This window comes from Tubulanus polymorphus, chromosome 4 (assembly GCF_964204645.1).
Source record: "Tubulanus polymorphus chromosome 4, tnTubPoly1.2, whole genome shotgun sequence".
Lineage (NCBI taxonomy): Eukaryota > Metazoa > Nemertea > Palaeonemertea > Tubulaniformes > Tubulanidae > Tubulanus > Tubulanus polymorphus.
In genome coordinates this window covers 5,255,628-5,269,660 of record NC_134028.1, presented here as the reverse complement: position 1 = coordinate 5,269,660, position 14,033 = coordinate 5,255,628, and the positions used below count along the sequence as shown (strand labels likewise).

Sequence of the window (14,033 nt, the reverse complement as noted above, 5' to 3'; positions counted from 1 at the left end):
AAGTGTACTCGCGGCGAGATTTATTTTGATCGAAATGAAATGGCGTGCTAATTCGTTCGCGAATACCGCTTTTTCTGCTCATCAACACGAGAAACGATACCCAATTAAAAACATCCGCAAGGTTTTGACGATTATTAGTTTACAAATAGCCGCCAGTTAGTTTCGTAATACTAGGCATTTTAGTGGTAAATAGTAGGTCTGAAATGGAATTCGATTCCACCAGATGGCGTGGCTTGTAGGACATGTATACCTACTTTTAATATTCAATTGATTTTAACTAACTTTGCTTTTTGGATGAACGGGATTGATGAGTTGAAAACTAAATTCAAAGACCCCACAAACATTCAGAAGTGGAAATATTTTAGAATTTTATAGGGCAGGGCCCCCACACCTTCGTAATGGCACAATGATAATGTCTTAAAGAGGCTGGATCTGCCGGAAATGCGTAGTTGTTATTTTTCTAACTATAGTACATTTTCGATTGCGGTTTTTTCTCATTAACCTTTGCGGAATATACACTATTAACGATGCTTCCTGTGTAGGTATTAAACGGACGTGTTTTTTGCGGATCTCTTTGCAACGACTGGCTTTCCTGTCTTTCCTGTTGACGGTATTCCCTCAACGTAAGAATCCATTTCCTATCTGGCTTAGTTTCGCAATCGTGACAATATTTGGTCGCTAATCCAGAGAAGTTATTTCCTCTGGAATAACATCATATCGCGTAGGACCTCGTGGTTCCTGATACTAATAACAGTTCGGGCATCCTAGAACCCTTGTGCTGAGCGAGTGAGAGTCATACAAATGCAAAAACTCCTCGTGAATTTTTACTTGTTTGTTTTGAGAACTCCCATAGGGTTTCACGGGGATCGAACAAGTCCTATTATGTTGAGAAGTGCCCTTTGAGCCCTTTGAATTTTTGGTGTGAAAATTAAGAAATATTTCTGGTGCATGAGCCGCGATCTCAAATTTGTGGATATTCTGGAAATGACTCACTTCACTCTAAGCATTTTTTAGTATCGAGTGAGTGGTTTACGTGTGAACGCGCCTTCTAATTAGGCACGGGCCAAATTTGACTCATGCTTGACCCCTGCCAAATCATGTGATCACGGTTAAAGACTGGAGCCCTCACTGCTTGTATAACGATCCTATCCCTTCCAAGAAGGATGTGGGTCTACCCCTTCCAACTATTCATGCAAAGACTGGAATACTCCTTATCTTTAAAGAGCGTCTGCATCTAGACTTCGAACATTGCTGTACGTCTCATCACATCCAGTTGAATGTTTATTTTTGACCTACAGTGACAGATTGAAGGAAATTGTGAATTCGGTTTATGATTGATGAGTGTTGGAGTCGAGAGTATCGCCGAGTCTGATTCAACTAACATTAAACAACTCATGTATCATATTCATTAAGCTATCAGCGGCTTTACCGTCATTAACTCTACTGACAGTTGTCATCTCGATCTAAGCCCCGCCGGTTGTTGCTTATACCCGCACGCATTAAACCGGGGTTCGAAAGGTGCCTGGTATTAGTTTTGTAGGTTGAGATTGAGATTCCATGTTGACACTGGCAGCAGTTATACCAGGTACCGGTCGTAGGACGTGTTGCACACCAAAGACAAGGACGCACGATAACAAACTTAAGACCAGGTCCTAATCAAAGAGAAGTCCGGCGTCAAACATTTGGCCCGGAACAACTGTTCACACGGGTACCAAATGGACCGGTGCATGTTTGTCCTGACCGAAGATGTCTGACCAGGCCCAAGCCAAATGATTGCCTCTGAATTGCAACTGGTTCCGGAAATGACTCACTTCGCTTTGTTTGAGTACGGGCCAAAATTGACTTCTGAGGCCTGAGCTATTCCGATTTGCCCGGGCCAAATCCTCCCCGCGTGATCACGGCTATAATATCAGGTCTTGACACGAGAGCAGTCTTCGATCACAAACTTGTCTCCCTACCACGTACAAACAGCTTCTTCCAGCTTACCATACAAAACTTCAGTACAGGATTTTATATTTGAAGAAATGCTTGTAACAAATGATTAAGGAAGTTTTTAACGAAATCCAATTACTGTCGACAAGCGCAAATGGTCCTATAAATTTCATTCTTACGGCCAAATAGCTGGCAAGAAGAATTCAATATTGGCTTTTATCACTCCTTAGTACTATCATGAATATGCTTGAGATCGAGAGAAGTTCAGAATTCCGATTTCAGTTGTTGATAAGGCAGAAGCACGAGGAACTAAAGCTCAACGTGGACTGCTGTCTTCAATCCAAACAAGATTTTTGTCAAAATGATAGAAAATGAAACTTCGAATACTTCAAATACAGTGGCTGAACCAGAATACCACACATGCCTCATGTGAGGCACTCAGAAAAGATTCAGATCAACTTTGCTAAGGAAAATTTCCTGAGTAAATTTCCAAGTACACTCAGTCAGTCAGTCGGATGAGTTGTTCGTTGAGGATTGAGGATGCCCTGTTGTCCCCTTAACCCCAATCCTTTCATCAAAATGGTTGAAAATAGCTTATAATACAAATCGGGCTTGATTCCTATAATGTGCTTTTTTAAAAAAAAGTGCCTCTATCTTGTGACATAATCAAAATTGACCATAGTCATGATTTAGATGAGCCCGAAGTGTCAATAAAAAATCTAGCCGATGCTGGCGATACAATGTGTGAGGATCATTGAGAGTGTGTTACAGATCGTATCAACAGGTGAATAAAAGGAAATAACCTGCGACTCTTCAATCAGTCGATGGTGTGAATGTGATTTCCTAATGTCGATTCCTGGTCAAGTGAAGTCTGTCTATTACTGTGACAAAATAGACTTTCACACTAAACTATGCATGCTGCAGAGAGAGAGAGAGGGAGAGAGGAGTTATAGCCCACACTATCTACTCATTAATATACAAGTGCAGAATATCATTAATATATTCAATTACTATAAGCACTATTCATGCGATGAGTTGACTGATGACTTGAATGTTTACCAAAACTGTCAAATACCGATTGAATCTATAAGTTTAATTAATAGCTCTTTATTCCTATATTCATATAGATGAAAGGTTCAGAACCCCAATTTTATTTCATGAATCAGGTCTTGGAATTTATTGTATTCAGTTACTTTATAGGGTTGGATAGTTGGCTCTGGATTTGACAATAATCAAAAATACGAAAATAGGACTCTGTATTTCTGCTACAACGCATATCAGAAAGTAACTTTTAAAAATCAGAGGATCCTTTGTGAATTTCAAACCACGGGTTGTTTATAATCTAGAAAAAAAATGATTGTCGTGTTTGTTTTGACAATGTGATACTAACTTTTACTGTCACAATTGAATTTATGTTTTAAGAAAACCACATCATCACAACTGAAGGCAATGAGATAGTGCCACGTGTTTGTGTACGACTATGACAATGATACTGTTAGGCGACGACTGAACTAGATTCATCTGCATTTTAAATCCAGTGTATATAGAGCGAAAACTTTTCGAACGCCGGGGAAAAACTTCGAAAACTTTCGCGATTTGTGTCGTTTTTTTTTTTCTACTTGAACGGATATTAATTCGCAGCTGAATTCCGATGATGAAATGATCGACTGATACTTTACCCGCATTTTCAAAAAACATGAAAGCAATTTTAAGGTAACAACACTTTCAGCTGTTTCTTTGATATAAGACCTACATGTTCGCATATAGCTTAATCAGTAATTTAGGTCGTGCAATGTAACATCTTTGATATTGTAGGAGCGTCATTTAATATTGATAGGTGCGGGGAAAAATGTTCTCCATATTTCTTATGACTAACTATTATTTCGACACGTTTTTTCAATATCCGCCTATTGTTCGCGAATAGCGGCTGACACGGCTTTTGAGAATTCGAAATCGGAACCCGTGACTAATGTACTTAAATCACTCGTCGACAACTTCCCCAGGTGACGATATCCCATCTACCGACAATCGAAACATTGTAACAGTCATATTTTCCTGTCTAATTGATCACAGCCGGTTGATGCCTTATTTTCGAATACACAGTCACCGCGCCGCTAAGTGGATCGGTGTCCGCGCGCGCAGTATTTTCCAGATTGATTTTTAAATGCGTTTTAAAATGTTATTTCAACATTTCGTACTTAATTTCCTTCTCGAATTGCCTCTTGCCCTCGAGGAGGTTATGCGCGCGCGGCGCAATATCTCTGTCGGGCGCAACGTACATTTTCCAGTTTCCTTTGTACGCATATCAGAATTCCATGCGAATCGAAGCGCGGGTTTTTTCCCCGATTCCGTAGGTGAAAATGTGACATCGACGCTGGAAATTTTAACTACGTAGGTTTGAAGTATGACCCGACTCAATTTTCGCATTAACACAGATGAAACATCTACGATATCGATCGAAATTAAATTCAATGATAAAGCTATCTTCCAGCCCGTCTGTTAAGTGCATATATTTTTTTCTCCTCGACTAACGACTTGAAAGCGTGCAAATTACAAAGTCTGTATTTACGTAATAAAATAAATTGATTTGATTTGAAGTTATTTTCGCCACACCCATCCGAGTCCTTTCATTATTATGTACGGTTGTTTGTAATTATCTCTTTTCTTATCGACGTTCAGACGCGGATCAAATAATTCAATGTTCTCTGATTTCCATGTATTTCGTTTGAAATCGATACCGTTACGGTACGGCTTACCTTACTATCGTTTCTCGATCTTTGATCTATCCGATCGGCGACGCTAAGCAAAAATCTGTCAACCGGTTTCCGATATCCAAAAACAGAGACCGCTCCGTCAATTCACCCTGGGACGACTTTTACAAACAATCGAGGACATCATTTTCTTTTCTAAGCGTTCAGAACATTGACTCTGCCAACTGATCGTCACTTTTGCTGCTTTGGTATCCGCTAAGAATGTCTGTCTGATGCTAACTCTTTCTTTCTAGTTATGTTTCATTTATTTGATTGATTTGGTAAATCATTCCTCTCTACATCAGGTCTAGACGAATATAGAAGTAAATGAATTTTTCATCTTTCACAGTCAGATTTGACGGAATTAAGTGGAATAATAATCGAGCCACTGGGAAAACATTTTCGGACGAATTTTTCTTTTTATAAGAAGTGAAGTTTCGTCAATCTTTTATCAGGATAGGTTTTGGGTATTGTAGGAACATCAAGAACAGAAGGCTTTTATCCCATCTTAACCCTGATGAGCCTTACCCAAGTAAACTTTACTTCATTTGCGGAACAGTTTTGGAGTTAACCTTTGTAGATGCTACAGTCGTGATCACATGGAGACGATTTGGCCCAGGCTGAATTAGCACGAATCAGGCTCGAGCCAAATTATGCCCGTGCCTAGTAAGAAAGTGCACCCACATGCAGACCATTCACTCAATACTAATCAATGCTCAAACAACGCGAAGTGGGTCATTTTCCGATTCCAGTTGCAATTCAAACGCAATCATTTGTCTTATGCTAGAATTTGGCTCGGGCCTGGTCCGACGTTTTTGGTTGGGCCGAAAATGCTCGTGTGATCGCGGCTTGCATGCATCTCAACTGAGGTACACGTCTTTACCCTTAAGCAAAGCGTAGCTTGTAATCATGCGGTCACATAATGTCTTCCATGTAGCTAACTACCAGTTATATCGTTACCTATATTGGCGTGATTTAGTTAGGGGGGTCAGTTAGTGGTAAATGCGCACATTTGGTTTGTTATTGTTGTTTATCAATAATCAAGCTTCAAGCAACTAGCCGGGCGGAATGTCACATGTCAAATGAAATGAGTAGCTACGCGCGGTTGTCGGCAATAAAAATGGCGTAGGACATTTTCTGGAACATTTATCTTCTTTGTTCGGTCGGAATTGTGAAGTGTCGCGTTGCTAGTTTCGTGATAGAGTAGAGGCCTCGATGACTCGAAGTCGAAGATGTAAATTGACAATCAGCTAGCCCGAGATGAGCGCTGGTTCATTCGCTCCCTTGCCGCCCCTGCAACCAAACCGAACAAAACTAAATACGAGAGTTTAGCCTTTGAAGAAGCGGAGGGAAACTTCTGAAGCAATGATAATTCTATTCCGCGTCCGTTTGTGCTGTTTATACCATTTTCTCCACTCCGATAACCTGGATATATACGGAAAGCCTTCCTCTGAAATCCACATTCAACAGGCAAGCATTCTTATGTTTTAAACGCTTATACATTTTACGAAAATGCAACAGTTTGATTTCCTTATAAAGCTTAGGGAACGCATTTGTTACATACGCAAGGTAGCCTTGAATTTTTCGCCCCTTTTCCAGACTTAAGACAAATCATGCTAATTCACAAACTGCCGCAATTTTTCAAAGGTATCGATTAGAATTTTAAATTCTGTGGTGGAAGTAAACAGCCTAATTGACTTGCATTCTCCTCAATCTCAACATCCTAATTCCCATCATCGGTCGTCGGTCTCTGTCCATCTCCCGAACTGAGATGATCTGACTCAAATATTTAACGCGTAGATTACGAATATTCGCCGTGGTTAATGTTTTAACCATCGTCTGAACTGCGCGAGGACAGAAGATCGACTGCCATTTGTCATGCCATATTTCAATTCACAAGCTCATCATCGTCGGGCTTCACCGACCGTCAAATTCAAATCCCGATGCGAACATCGGTTTTTCGTCGCAACATTTTCCGAATAATGTCTTCCGACCCGCTCTTCCCCATTTTTGCCGCTACATCAAGGTTAGGAAATATGCAAAAACAGGGAAGATAGATACCGATATTATCAGTTCATTATTATTGTCATTTGAAAGATATGATTTAGTCTTTCATTTAGTTAACTGAAGCGTTTAGCGGAGGACCGAGTAGTAATGGGTAACATCTGCCTGCTTGAAATATTGAGCGCAGAGTTAATGAACATTTTCGGTCTTACATATTGCCGCGTCTTAATTGCTACGGAATTATTGAGTAGATGCGCGCGACTACCAGTAATGAAAGTTCTACTGTCTAGATATAAATTGCATACAAATTGCTTTCGATCAAAAAAATACGCGGCCACAAGTTTATCCATTTCATTGAAACCTCTCTCAAACAACATTGTAAAGTGGATGAAATTTTTCAGAGTTCATGACATGCTTTCGTTTTTCATTGTAATGCGGTGGGTTCGGGTGATGTGAAATAAGAGGATGTTTAATGATTTGGAAAATTTGCCGGAGCTCAAGATAAACTTAGACATCCAAGGATAAGGTCGAAGGTTGTCGTAGCTGATGTCTCGAAGACATGAACGATTGGATTGGCCTCGTACAGCTGGAAACTGCGTGTCAACCATGTAGCCTCAACAGGTTATCTGACTTGTTGATGAAGATGGAATATTGTTCTATCCTAGGCGTTTGGCGTTTATATGATTTTTATTGGTTGAACTGAACTCCATTTGACGGTTAAAGTGTAAAAATGCGGCGACCTTATTTAATCAGTATCCCCGGGTAACGGATTATCCTGTCCATTGTTTCTGAGAAACACCCGATGCTGTAATGGATCAAAAGTGTCTTTATAATAATCACCTGTCAACTCTTTACAACCGCTGTTCACTACACTACAGTATAATAGTGCAGCACTCTTCCTCTGAGGTTCATTATCAATTCCTTCAATTGATAACCAACTGTTGATACTATATTCTACCACACTACCAGAGCCAGTTTTATAGACAGGTTGTGAGTCGGGCCTGAACCCGCAGTTAAAAGCCAAGATGTCCCGGGCCAAATTGGCACGGATCAGGCCCGAGTCAAATTTGGCCCGTGCCTAATTAGACCACTCACTCGATACTAAACAATGCTTAGACAAAGTGAAGCGAATCACTTCCAGAATCAGTTGCAATTCACAAGCCATAATCTAACCCATGCTAAAATTAGTCTCGGGGCCTGGTCCGACGTTTTTGGTCAGGCCAAATTTGACCTGGGCGAAACGGTCCATTTGGCACCCGTGCGAACAGTTGTTAACATCCTAATCGGGCATGGGCAAAATTTGGTGCAGGCTTAAGTGCGTGTGTGATCGCGGTTTAAGTTGAAATGTCACTTTTAACTAGGAATTGTAGAACTATGATAGGCCCAGAGTTGTAACTACTACAATATGTATATTAGACTCATCGGTTTCTTCCTCAGTGCCTATTGTAATAAGTGCTAGGTCAATACGTTGTCCTTGGGGATAAATTGGGTCCAGTTCACTATCCCTAATGATCTGAAGAGTGCCGAGCATTCATTCCTTAATTCCTCCATTTACTATAAACCAACTGTTGATTCCATTGACTGCTGTAGACACGCTCTCATCTTCAGAGCTACGATGTATTCTCTGGTGATTCGATAATTGCTTTAACCATGGAGTATGCATTCAACGCAGTTTTCTCCAATTCTTCCACGATATCTAAAATGAAACCTCATACTTCTTCCGTCCTTCTACTAAGCCGGCAAACATCGATTCCTTGATTCCATCAATTATCAACCAAATGTTGATTCCATTTGCTGTTGAAGACTCCTCATCTTCAGAGCTACAGATACAATACAATACAATAGAACTTTATTGAAATTTTACGATACAAAATATTCGAGTACCTGATATATCAGATATATTCTAGTATGTAACCTTGGAGTATGCATCGAACAGAGGCTGCTCCGATATTCAAAATGGAACCTCATTTTTCCTACTGCATATGCATACCCTACTAGCCTTCATCGGGTGGAGTGGACAATTTCAACTATTGGTTAGTTTTGTGTGAAGAAATGATCATTTACGGTTTGCACTTCAATTCGTTGTCACGGAAAGTCGCGCGGTGATTGTCGAGAATTAACTGTAATTTATAATCGATGGTATTTCGCGTGCGCGCGCGTTTCTATGGATTGAACGGCTGTCGAACCTTTTAACGACCGAATCAATGCGTAGAGTCGGTTTTCTAATTTCAGCGAATGTTTTTCGGATGGATCTGATTTAACTGCAACCCCTCCTCGCGACTCTAGTCGGCATGTCGTCTTGTTAAATAAGACGATATAAAAAGAAAAGCGCCGCGCGTCTAGAGTCGTCTTTTCCAATAATTCGGTCCCCGTGATCAACTGTTGCATTTTCTGTGCTCCGTTGTCATTACTTACTGTAATTGCATCGTACGGTTCGATGTCGTTTAATGCAAGATGCTCAGCAGCCGGCTGGATGCAGCTACGCTCGCTCCCCCCCCCCCCCGACAGACTCGTCCGCATTCAATCCGTTCTCAAATATCCCAATAATGACTCGTATATTTTTTTCGCTCGACGCCGGACATTTCTAACCGCGCTCGGTTGAAAAGCGATCCTCGATCGTATTCTCAATCTCGTCTCGAATGATGGAACTGACTCGATAATTTTTTTCGTGTCATTGCGTTCTGTATCTCTCTTTCTCTTACTCCCTACCCCGCTCTCTCCCTCTCACTCTCCTTCCCTCTCTCTCCTTCCCTCTCCCTCTTTTCTCTCCTCTCTTTTCTCTCCCTCTCCTCTCCCTCTCTCCCTCTCCTATCTCTCTGCTCTCTCCCGCTTCTCTCTCTCACTCTCTTGTTACGTGCTATCTATGCCTCCCCCCCCCGAGGTTCTTTATGTGAAGTTCGTTTAATCCTCTGCAAAAAGATTATTTCGGTCTCGAGATTAACCTGTTGCATAAACCCTGATGGACCAGATTAAGTGCACTTTGACGGAGAAACGAAGGCTTAGAATTCACTGAACGCTCTAACGATGTGTAGCAGCTCTCATTGCTGTGCATCTCGTCAACTGAGCTTTTTAGAGTTCAATTACTCCATCCACTCCTCAGCTTTCAGCTATTCTATTTCAAACCACTTTTGACACTTATCGTGAGAACCTAACTTTATTTGATCTAAAAATATTGATCGAGCTGCCCCTGCTTTTTTTTCTAATATAGTTAGATTTGGTTTGGACTTCTTCTATTCTATTTATCGGTAACGGCTGATGTTATCGAGTCAACCCTTTAGTTTCATTAATGAGAGGCTTATAGTTTAGCGTAAAAACCTCAAATCTAGCCCCGTAATGCATCGATCTTCCTTCAGATAAACTCACAATATGCCATCCGATATCGCCCCTTTTTAGCGTTCGCTTTCTATTTTCAGCCGATTAGAATTTTTAAATGGGGAAGACGTTGATTTTTATTTTCAGGATGTCGTAAACAGACTGTGCGTAGATTAGTTTATACGAGTACGTATAATGTGGTGTTCGGCGGGCAAGAAATAATCAACGGCGATGAGACATTACCGTATCTACCTCTAAACAAGGTATCAATCTTCAAAGCTTTCTTAAAATAGCCATTTAATTTGGCTGCGGTTACGTTGAATCTTTTAAACTCTTTCAGTGCGTCTACACTGCGGTGCGGTGTATGAATCGGTGATGGATTTTGCTAGTTCACTGCATTGCGGTGTATTGATGTTATTAGTTTTTATCTCTATTGAAAGATGGCAGCACCCGTCAAACATATCTAACGATACATCGCACCGCAGTGTAGATGCACTATAGTGGTATTCCCATTATTCAACCCACTAGACTGGAATTTTTCAAAATTTTCAAATTATAGGGGATTCATTAGTCAGCACGGATAGGGTTTTAAGTCAATGTTTGATCTACTGACTGAAGTGGAAATGTCCTATTAGTTCAGTCCAATTGAAGGGCCGCACTACTTGTATGATTTTTTGTGGTCCACTACTGAAGATAGGTTTACCGGTAGTTATTTAAGTGAGTGTCAGTGTTTAAAGAACGTGTTGTCTTTTATTCAGCATTCGGACCATTATAGTCGTACCAAGTCAATAGCGGAGCAGAAAGTTTTGGCCGCGGACTGCGATGAGTTGAAGACGTGCGCTCTGAGACTTGCTGGAGTTTATGGACCGGGTGAACAACGCCATTTACCGCGAATAATAGTTAGTAATCGATTGATTACATTGATTTATTCATTGATTTATCGATACCATAACAGTTCATCCACGGCTATAAAATACTGCTGGCTGTTTGTCATATGAGACACAGCTTCAGTTGTTTGTTTCAGATAACTGTCGATTCAGTTTATTCTTTAGTTAACCCTTCAGTTATTATCAACTGTTTAGAGGGTTATATGATTTGTAGAACTGCGATAAGATGACAACCATGAGAAACTGCATTGTTTTATGATCATCTCGCTGTGGTTCTTCGACAATCGTTGAACTGGGTTCATTACTGTGACGAATGACCGCGGCTGGAAGAAGCTCGGAGGTCTGGTTTTCTAATCAGAAAACCTAATTTCTAATTTCAGTCTTTGATTGAGATGGGTTTGTTCGTGTTCACGTACGGAGATAAAGATTCATTAGTCGATTTTCTTCACGCTGATAATCTGATACAAGCTGAATATTTAGCCGGCGTAAAGTTATCAGAAAAACACTCCTGTAAAGCTGTAAGTATAACTAGTTCAAGTCTCTTTACGGGGACGACAGCTTCGCTTAATCAAAATACGATTCTTTCTTTTTTCAGGCTGGTCAGGCTTATTTCATCTGTGATAATAAACCAGTGAACAATTTCGAATTCTTCAGACCTTTGGTTAGTATGAACGCTTGGACAGGGGTCAGGGTTCGAATTGAGAAAATATCTTCAGATTGTAATCTTGATTTTCAGGTTGAAGGTTTGGGTTACTCATTTCCGAAGGTCTCACTTCCGTTTAACTTCATGTTTTTTATAGGTACGTAATTCACTTACATTGGTATTCATTTATGATGTTTATTCATACGGATTGAAATGATTTTTGGAATTTTTTTCCAGCATTTTTGACAGAATGGTTACATTTCATAATTGGACGAGTTTACAACTTCCAACCACTTTTAACCAGAACTGAGGTAACTACATTATCATCCTTTATCACAATAGAATACTTAGACCCTTTATTGATTCAAAATGTTAACTTATTAAAAAATACAGTCAAACCCACTTAATCCGGATTTAGTCGACAATATTTGCAGTCCATTTGTTCATTAATATACAATGAAATGACTTTTAATTCGGATTTTTTGTAAACCAGATGAATTTTTGTTGGTGCCAAATAATCCAAATTAAGCGGGTTCTACTGTAGATCCTTTAACAAATAGTACTTGTGGCTTTTCCTGGTCCTTTACATCATGATTCATGTTCATAAATGATTAATACTTACTATCAGTCTGTAACATACAATATTGTGTCTAATAAGACACAAAATTAGGGGTGGGGTTCTTCATAATCGGATAGAAAGGACTTACGTTCATAAATAAACTAAATCTCCTCTTCTTCTGTTGCAGGTATACAAAACAGGGATCACTCATTATTTCAGTATTGAAAAGGCTCGATCAGAATTGGGTTACAATCCCACCAAACAGAACGCTATGGACGAAGTGTTACAGTATTATATAGAGCAAGGCAGGTTCAAAAAGCCTCAATCGCGCGGAATGAGACTTTTAGTCGATGTGATACTGGCATGTGTCTTTGCTAGTCTTTTATTGTCATTTTTACCCATGACTAATTGATAAATGATCTCATGATGATTAAATAAAGATATAACAACGAAATCTATTGTCTTCGTGGAATATTATTGAATTTATTGATATCAGTATATTGGCTTCGGTGATATCTGGCCTAGGAATGTTTGAAGACTGAACCCATGGTGATTGATAGATAGGACAGCATGTTTTGAAATTCTAATGGTGCATGCAGTCCCCTAGCAGAATTTCTCTGAACTAATGTAATGCGGGCTATAGCCAGGAAGCCAACCATATGGTCCCCTAGCGGAATTTCGCTGAACTAAAGTAATGCGGGCTATAGCCAGGATGCCAACCGTATGGTCCCCTAGCGGAATTTCGCTGAACTAATGTAATGCGGGCTATAGCCAGGAAGCCAACCGTATGGTCCCCTAGCGGAATTTCGCTGAACTAAAGTAATGCGGGCTATATCCAGGGGGCCAACCATATGGTACCCTAGTGGAATTTCTCTGAACTAATGTAATGCGGGCTATAGCCTGGGAGCTAACCGTATGGTACCCTAGTGGAATTTCTCCGAACTAATGTAATGCGGGCTATATCCAGGGGGCCAACCGTATGGTACCATAGTGGAATTTCTCCGAACTAATGTAATGCGGGCTATATCCAGGGGGCCAACCGTATGGTACCATAGTGGAATTTCTCCGAACTAATGTAATGCGGGCTATATCCAGGGGGCCAACCGTATGGTACCATAGTGGAATTTCTCCGAACTAATGTAATGCGGGCTATATCCAGGGGGCCAACCGTATGGTACCATAGTGGAATTTCTCCGAACTAATGTAATGCGGGCTATATCCAGGGGGCCAACCGTATGGTACCATAGTGGAATTTCTCCGAACTAATGTAATGCGGGCTATATCCAGGGGGCCAACCGTATGGTACCATAGTGGAATTTCTCCGAACTAATGTAATGCGGGCTATATCCAGGGGGCCAACCGTATGGTACCATAGTGGAATTTCTCCGAACTAATGTAATGCGGGCTATATCCAGGGGGCCAACCATATGGTACCATAGTGGAATTTCTCCGAACTAATGTAATGCAGGCTATAGCCTGGGAGCCAACCGTATGGTCCCCTAGTGGAATTTCGCTAAACTAATGTAATGCGGGCTATATCCAGGGGGCTAACCATATGGTACCATAGTGGAATTTCTCTGAACTAATGTAATGCAGGCTATAGCCTGGGAGCCAACCGTATGGTACCCTAGTGGAATTTCTCTGAACTAATGTAATGCGGCTTGTGGGTGTGTGTGCTTATAGTTAGGTGGCAGCACCTCACAGTCCCCTAGTGGAATTTCTCTGAACTAATGTAATGCGGGCTATACCCTGGGAGCCAACCGTATGGTCCCCTAGTGGAATTTCTCTGAACTCATGTAATGCGGGCTATAGCCAGGGGGCCAACCATATGGTACCCTAGTGGAATTTCTCTGAACTAATGTAATGCGGCTTGTGGGTGTGTGTGCTTATAGTTAGGTGGCAGCACCTTACAGTCCCCTAGTGGAATTTCTCTGAACTAATGTAAT

At 40.8% G+C, this 14,033-nt stretch overlaps 1 protein-coding gene across 2 annotated transcripts in view; it reads left to right on the top strand.

Moving 5' to 3' along the window:
• The window catches only part of LOC141903813 (short-chain dehydrogenase/reductase family 42E member 1-like), a 65,398-nt gene extending 52,708 nt beyond the window's left edge, over nucleotides 1-12,690 (top strand). The window contains exons 6-12 of one of the 2 annotated variants that reach the window (XM_074792140.1): nucleotides 10,146-10,261; nucleotides 10,757-10,897; nucleotides 11,266-11,403; nucleotides 11,481-11,546; nucleotides 11,622-11,685; nucleotides 11,766-11,839; nucleotides 12,275-12,690. In XM_074792140.1, the coding sequence (XP_074648241.1) occupies nucleotides 10,146-10,261; nucleotides 10,757-10,897; nucleotides 11,266-11,403; nucleotides 11,481-11,546; nucleotides 11,622-11,685; nucleotides 11,766-11,839; nucleotides 12,275-12,499 (824 nt within the window). In that variant the 3' untranslated portion in view covers nucleotides 12,500-12,690. The remainder of the gene's footprint in view (nucleotides 1-10,145; nucleotides 10,262-10,756; nucleotides 10,898-11,265; nucleotides 11,404-11,480; nucleotides 11,547-11,621; nucleotides 11,686-11,765; nucleotides 11,840-12,274) is intronic. The other variant, XM_074792139.1, reaches the window with a different exon arrangement.
• Nucleotides 12,691-14,033: the final 1,343 nt, after the last annotated feature.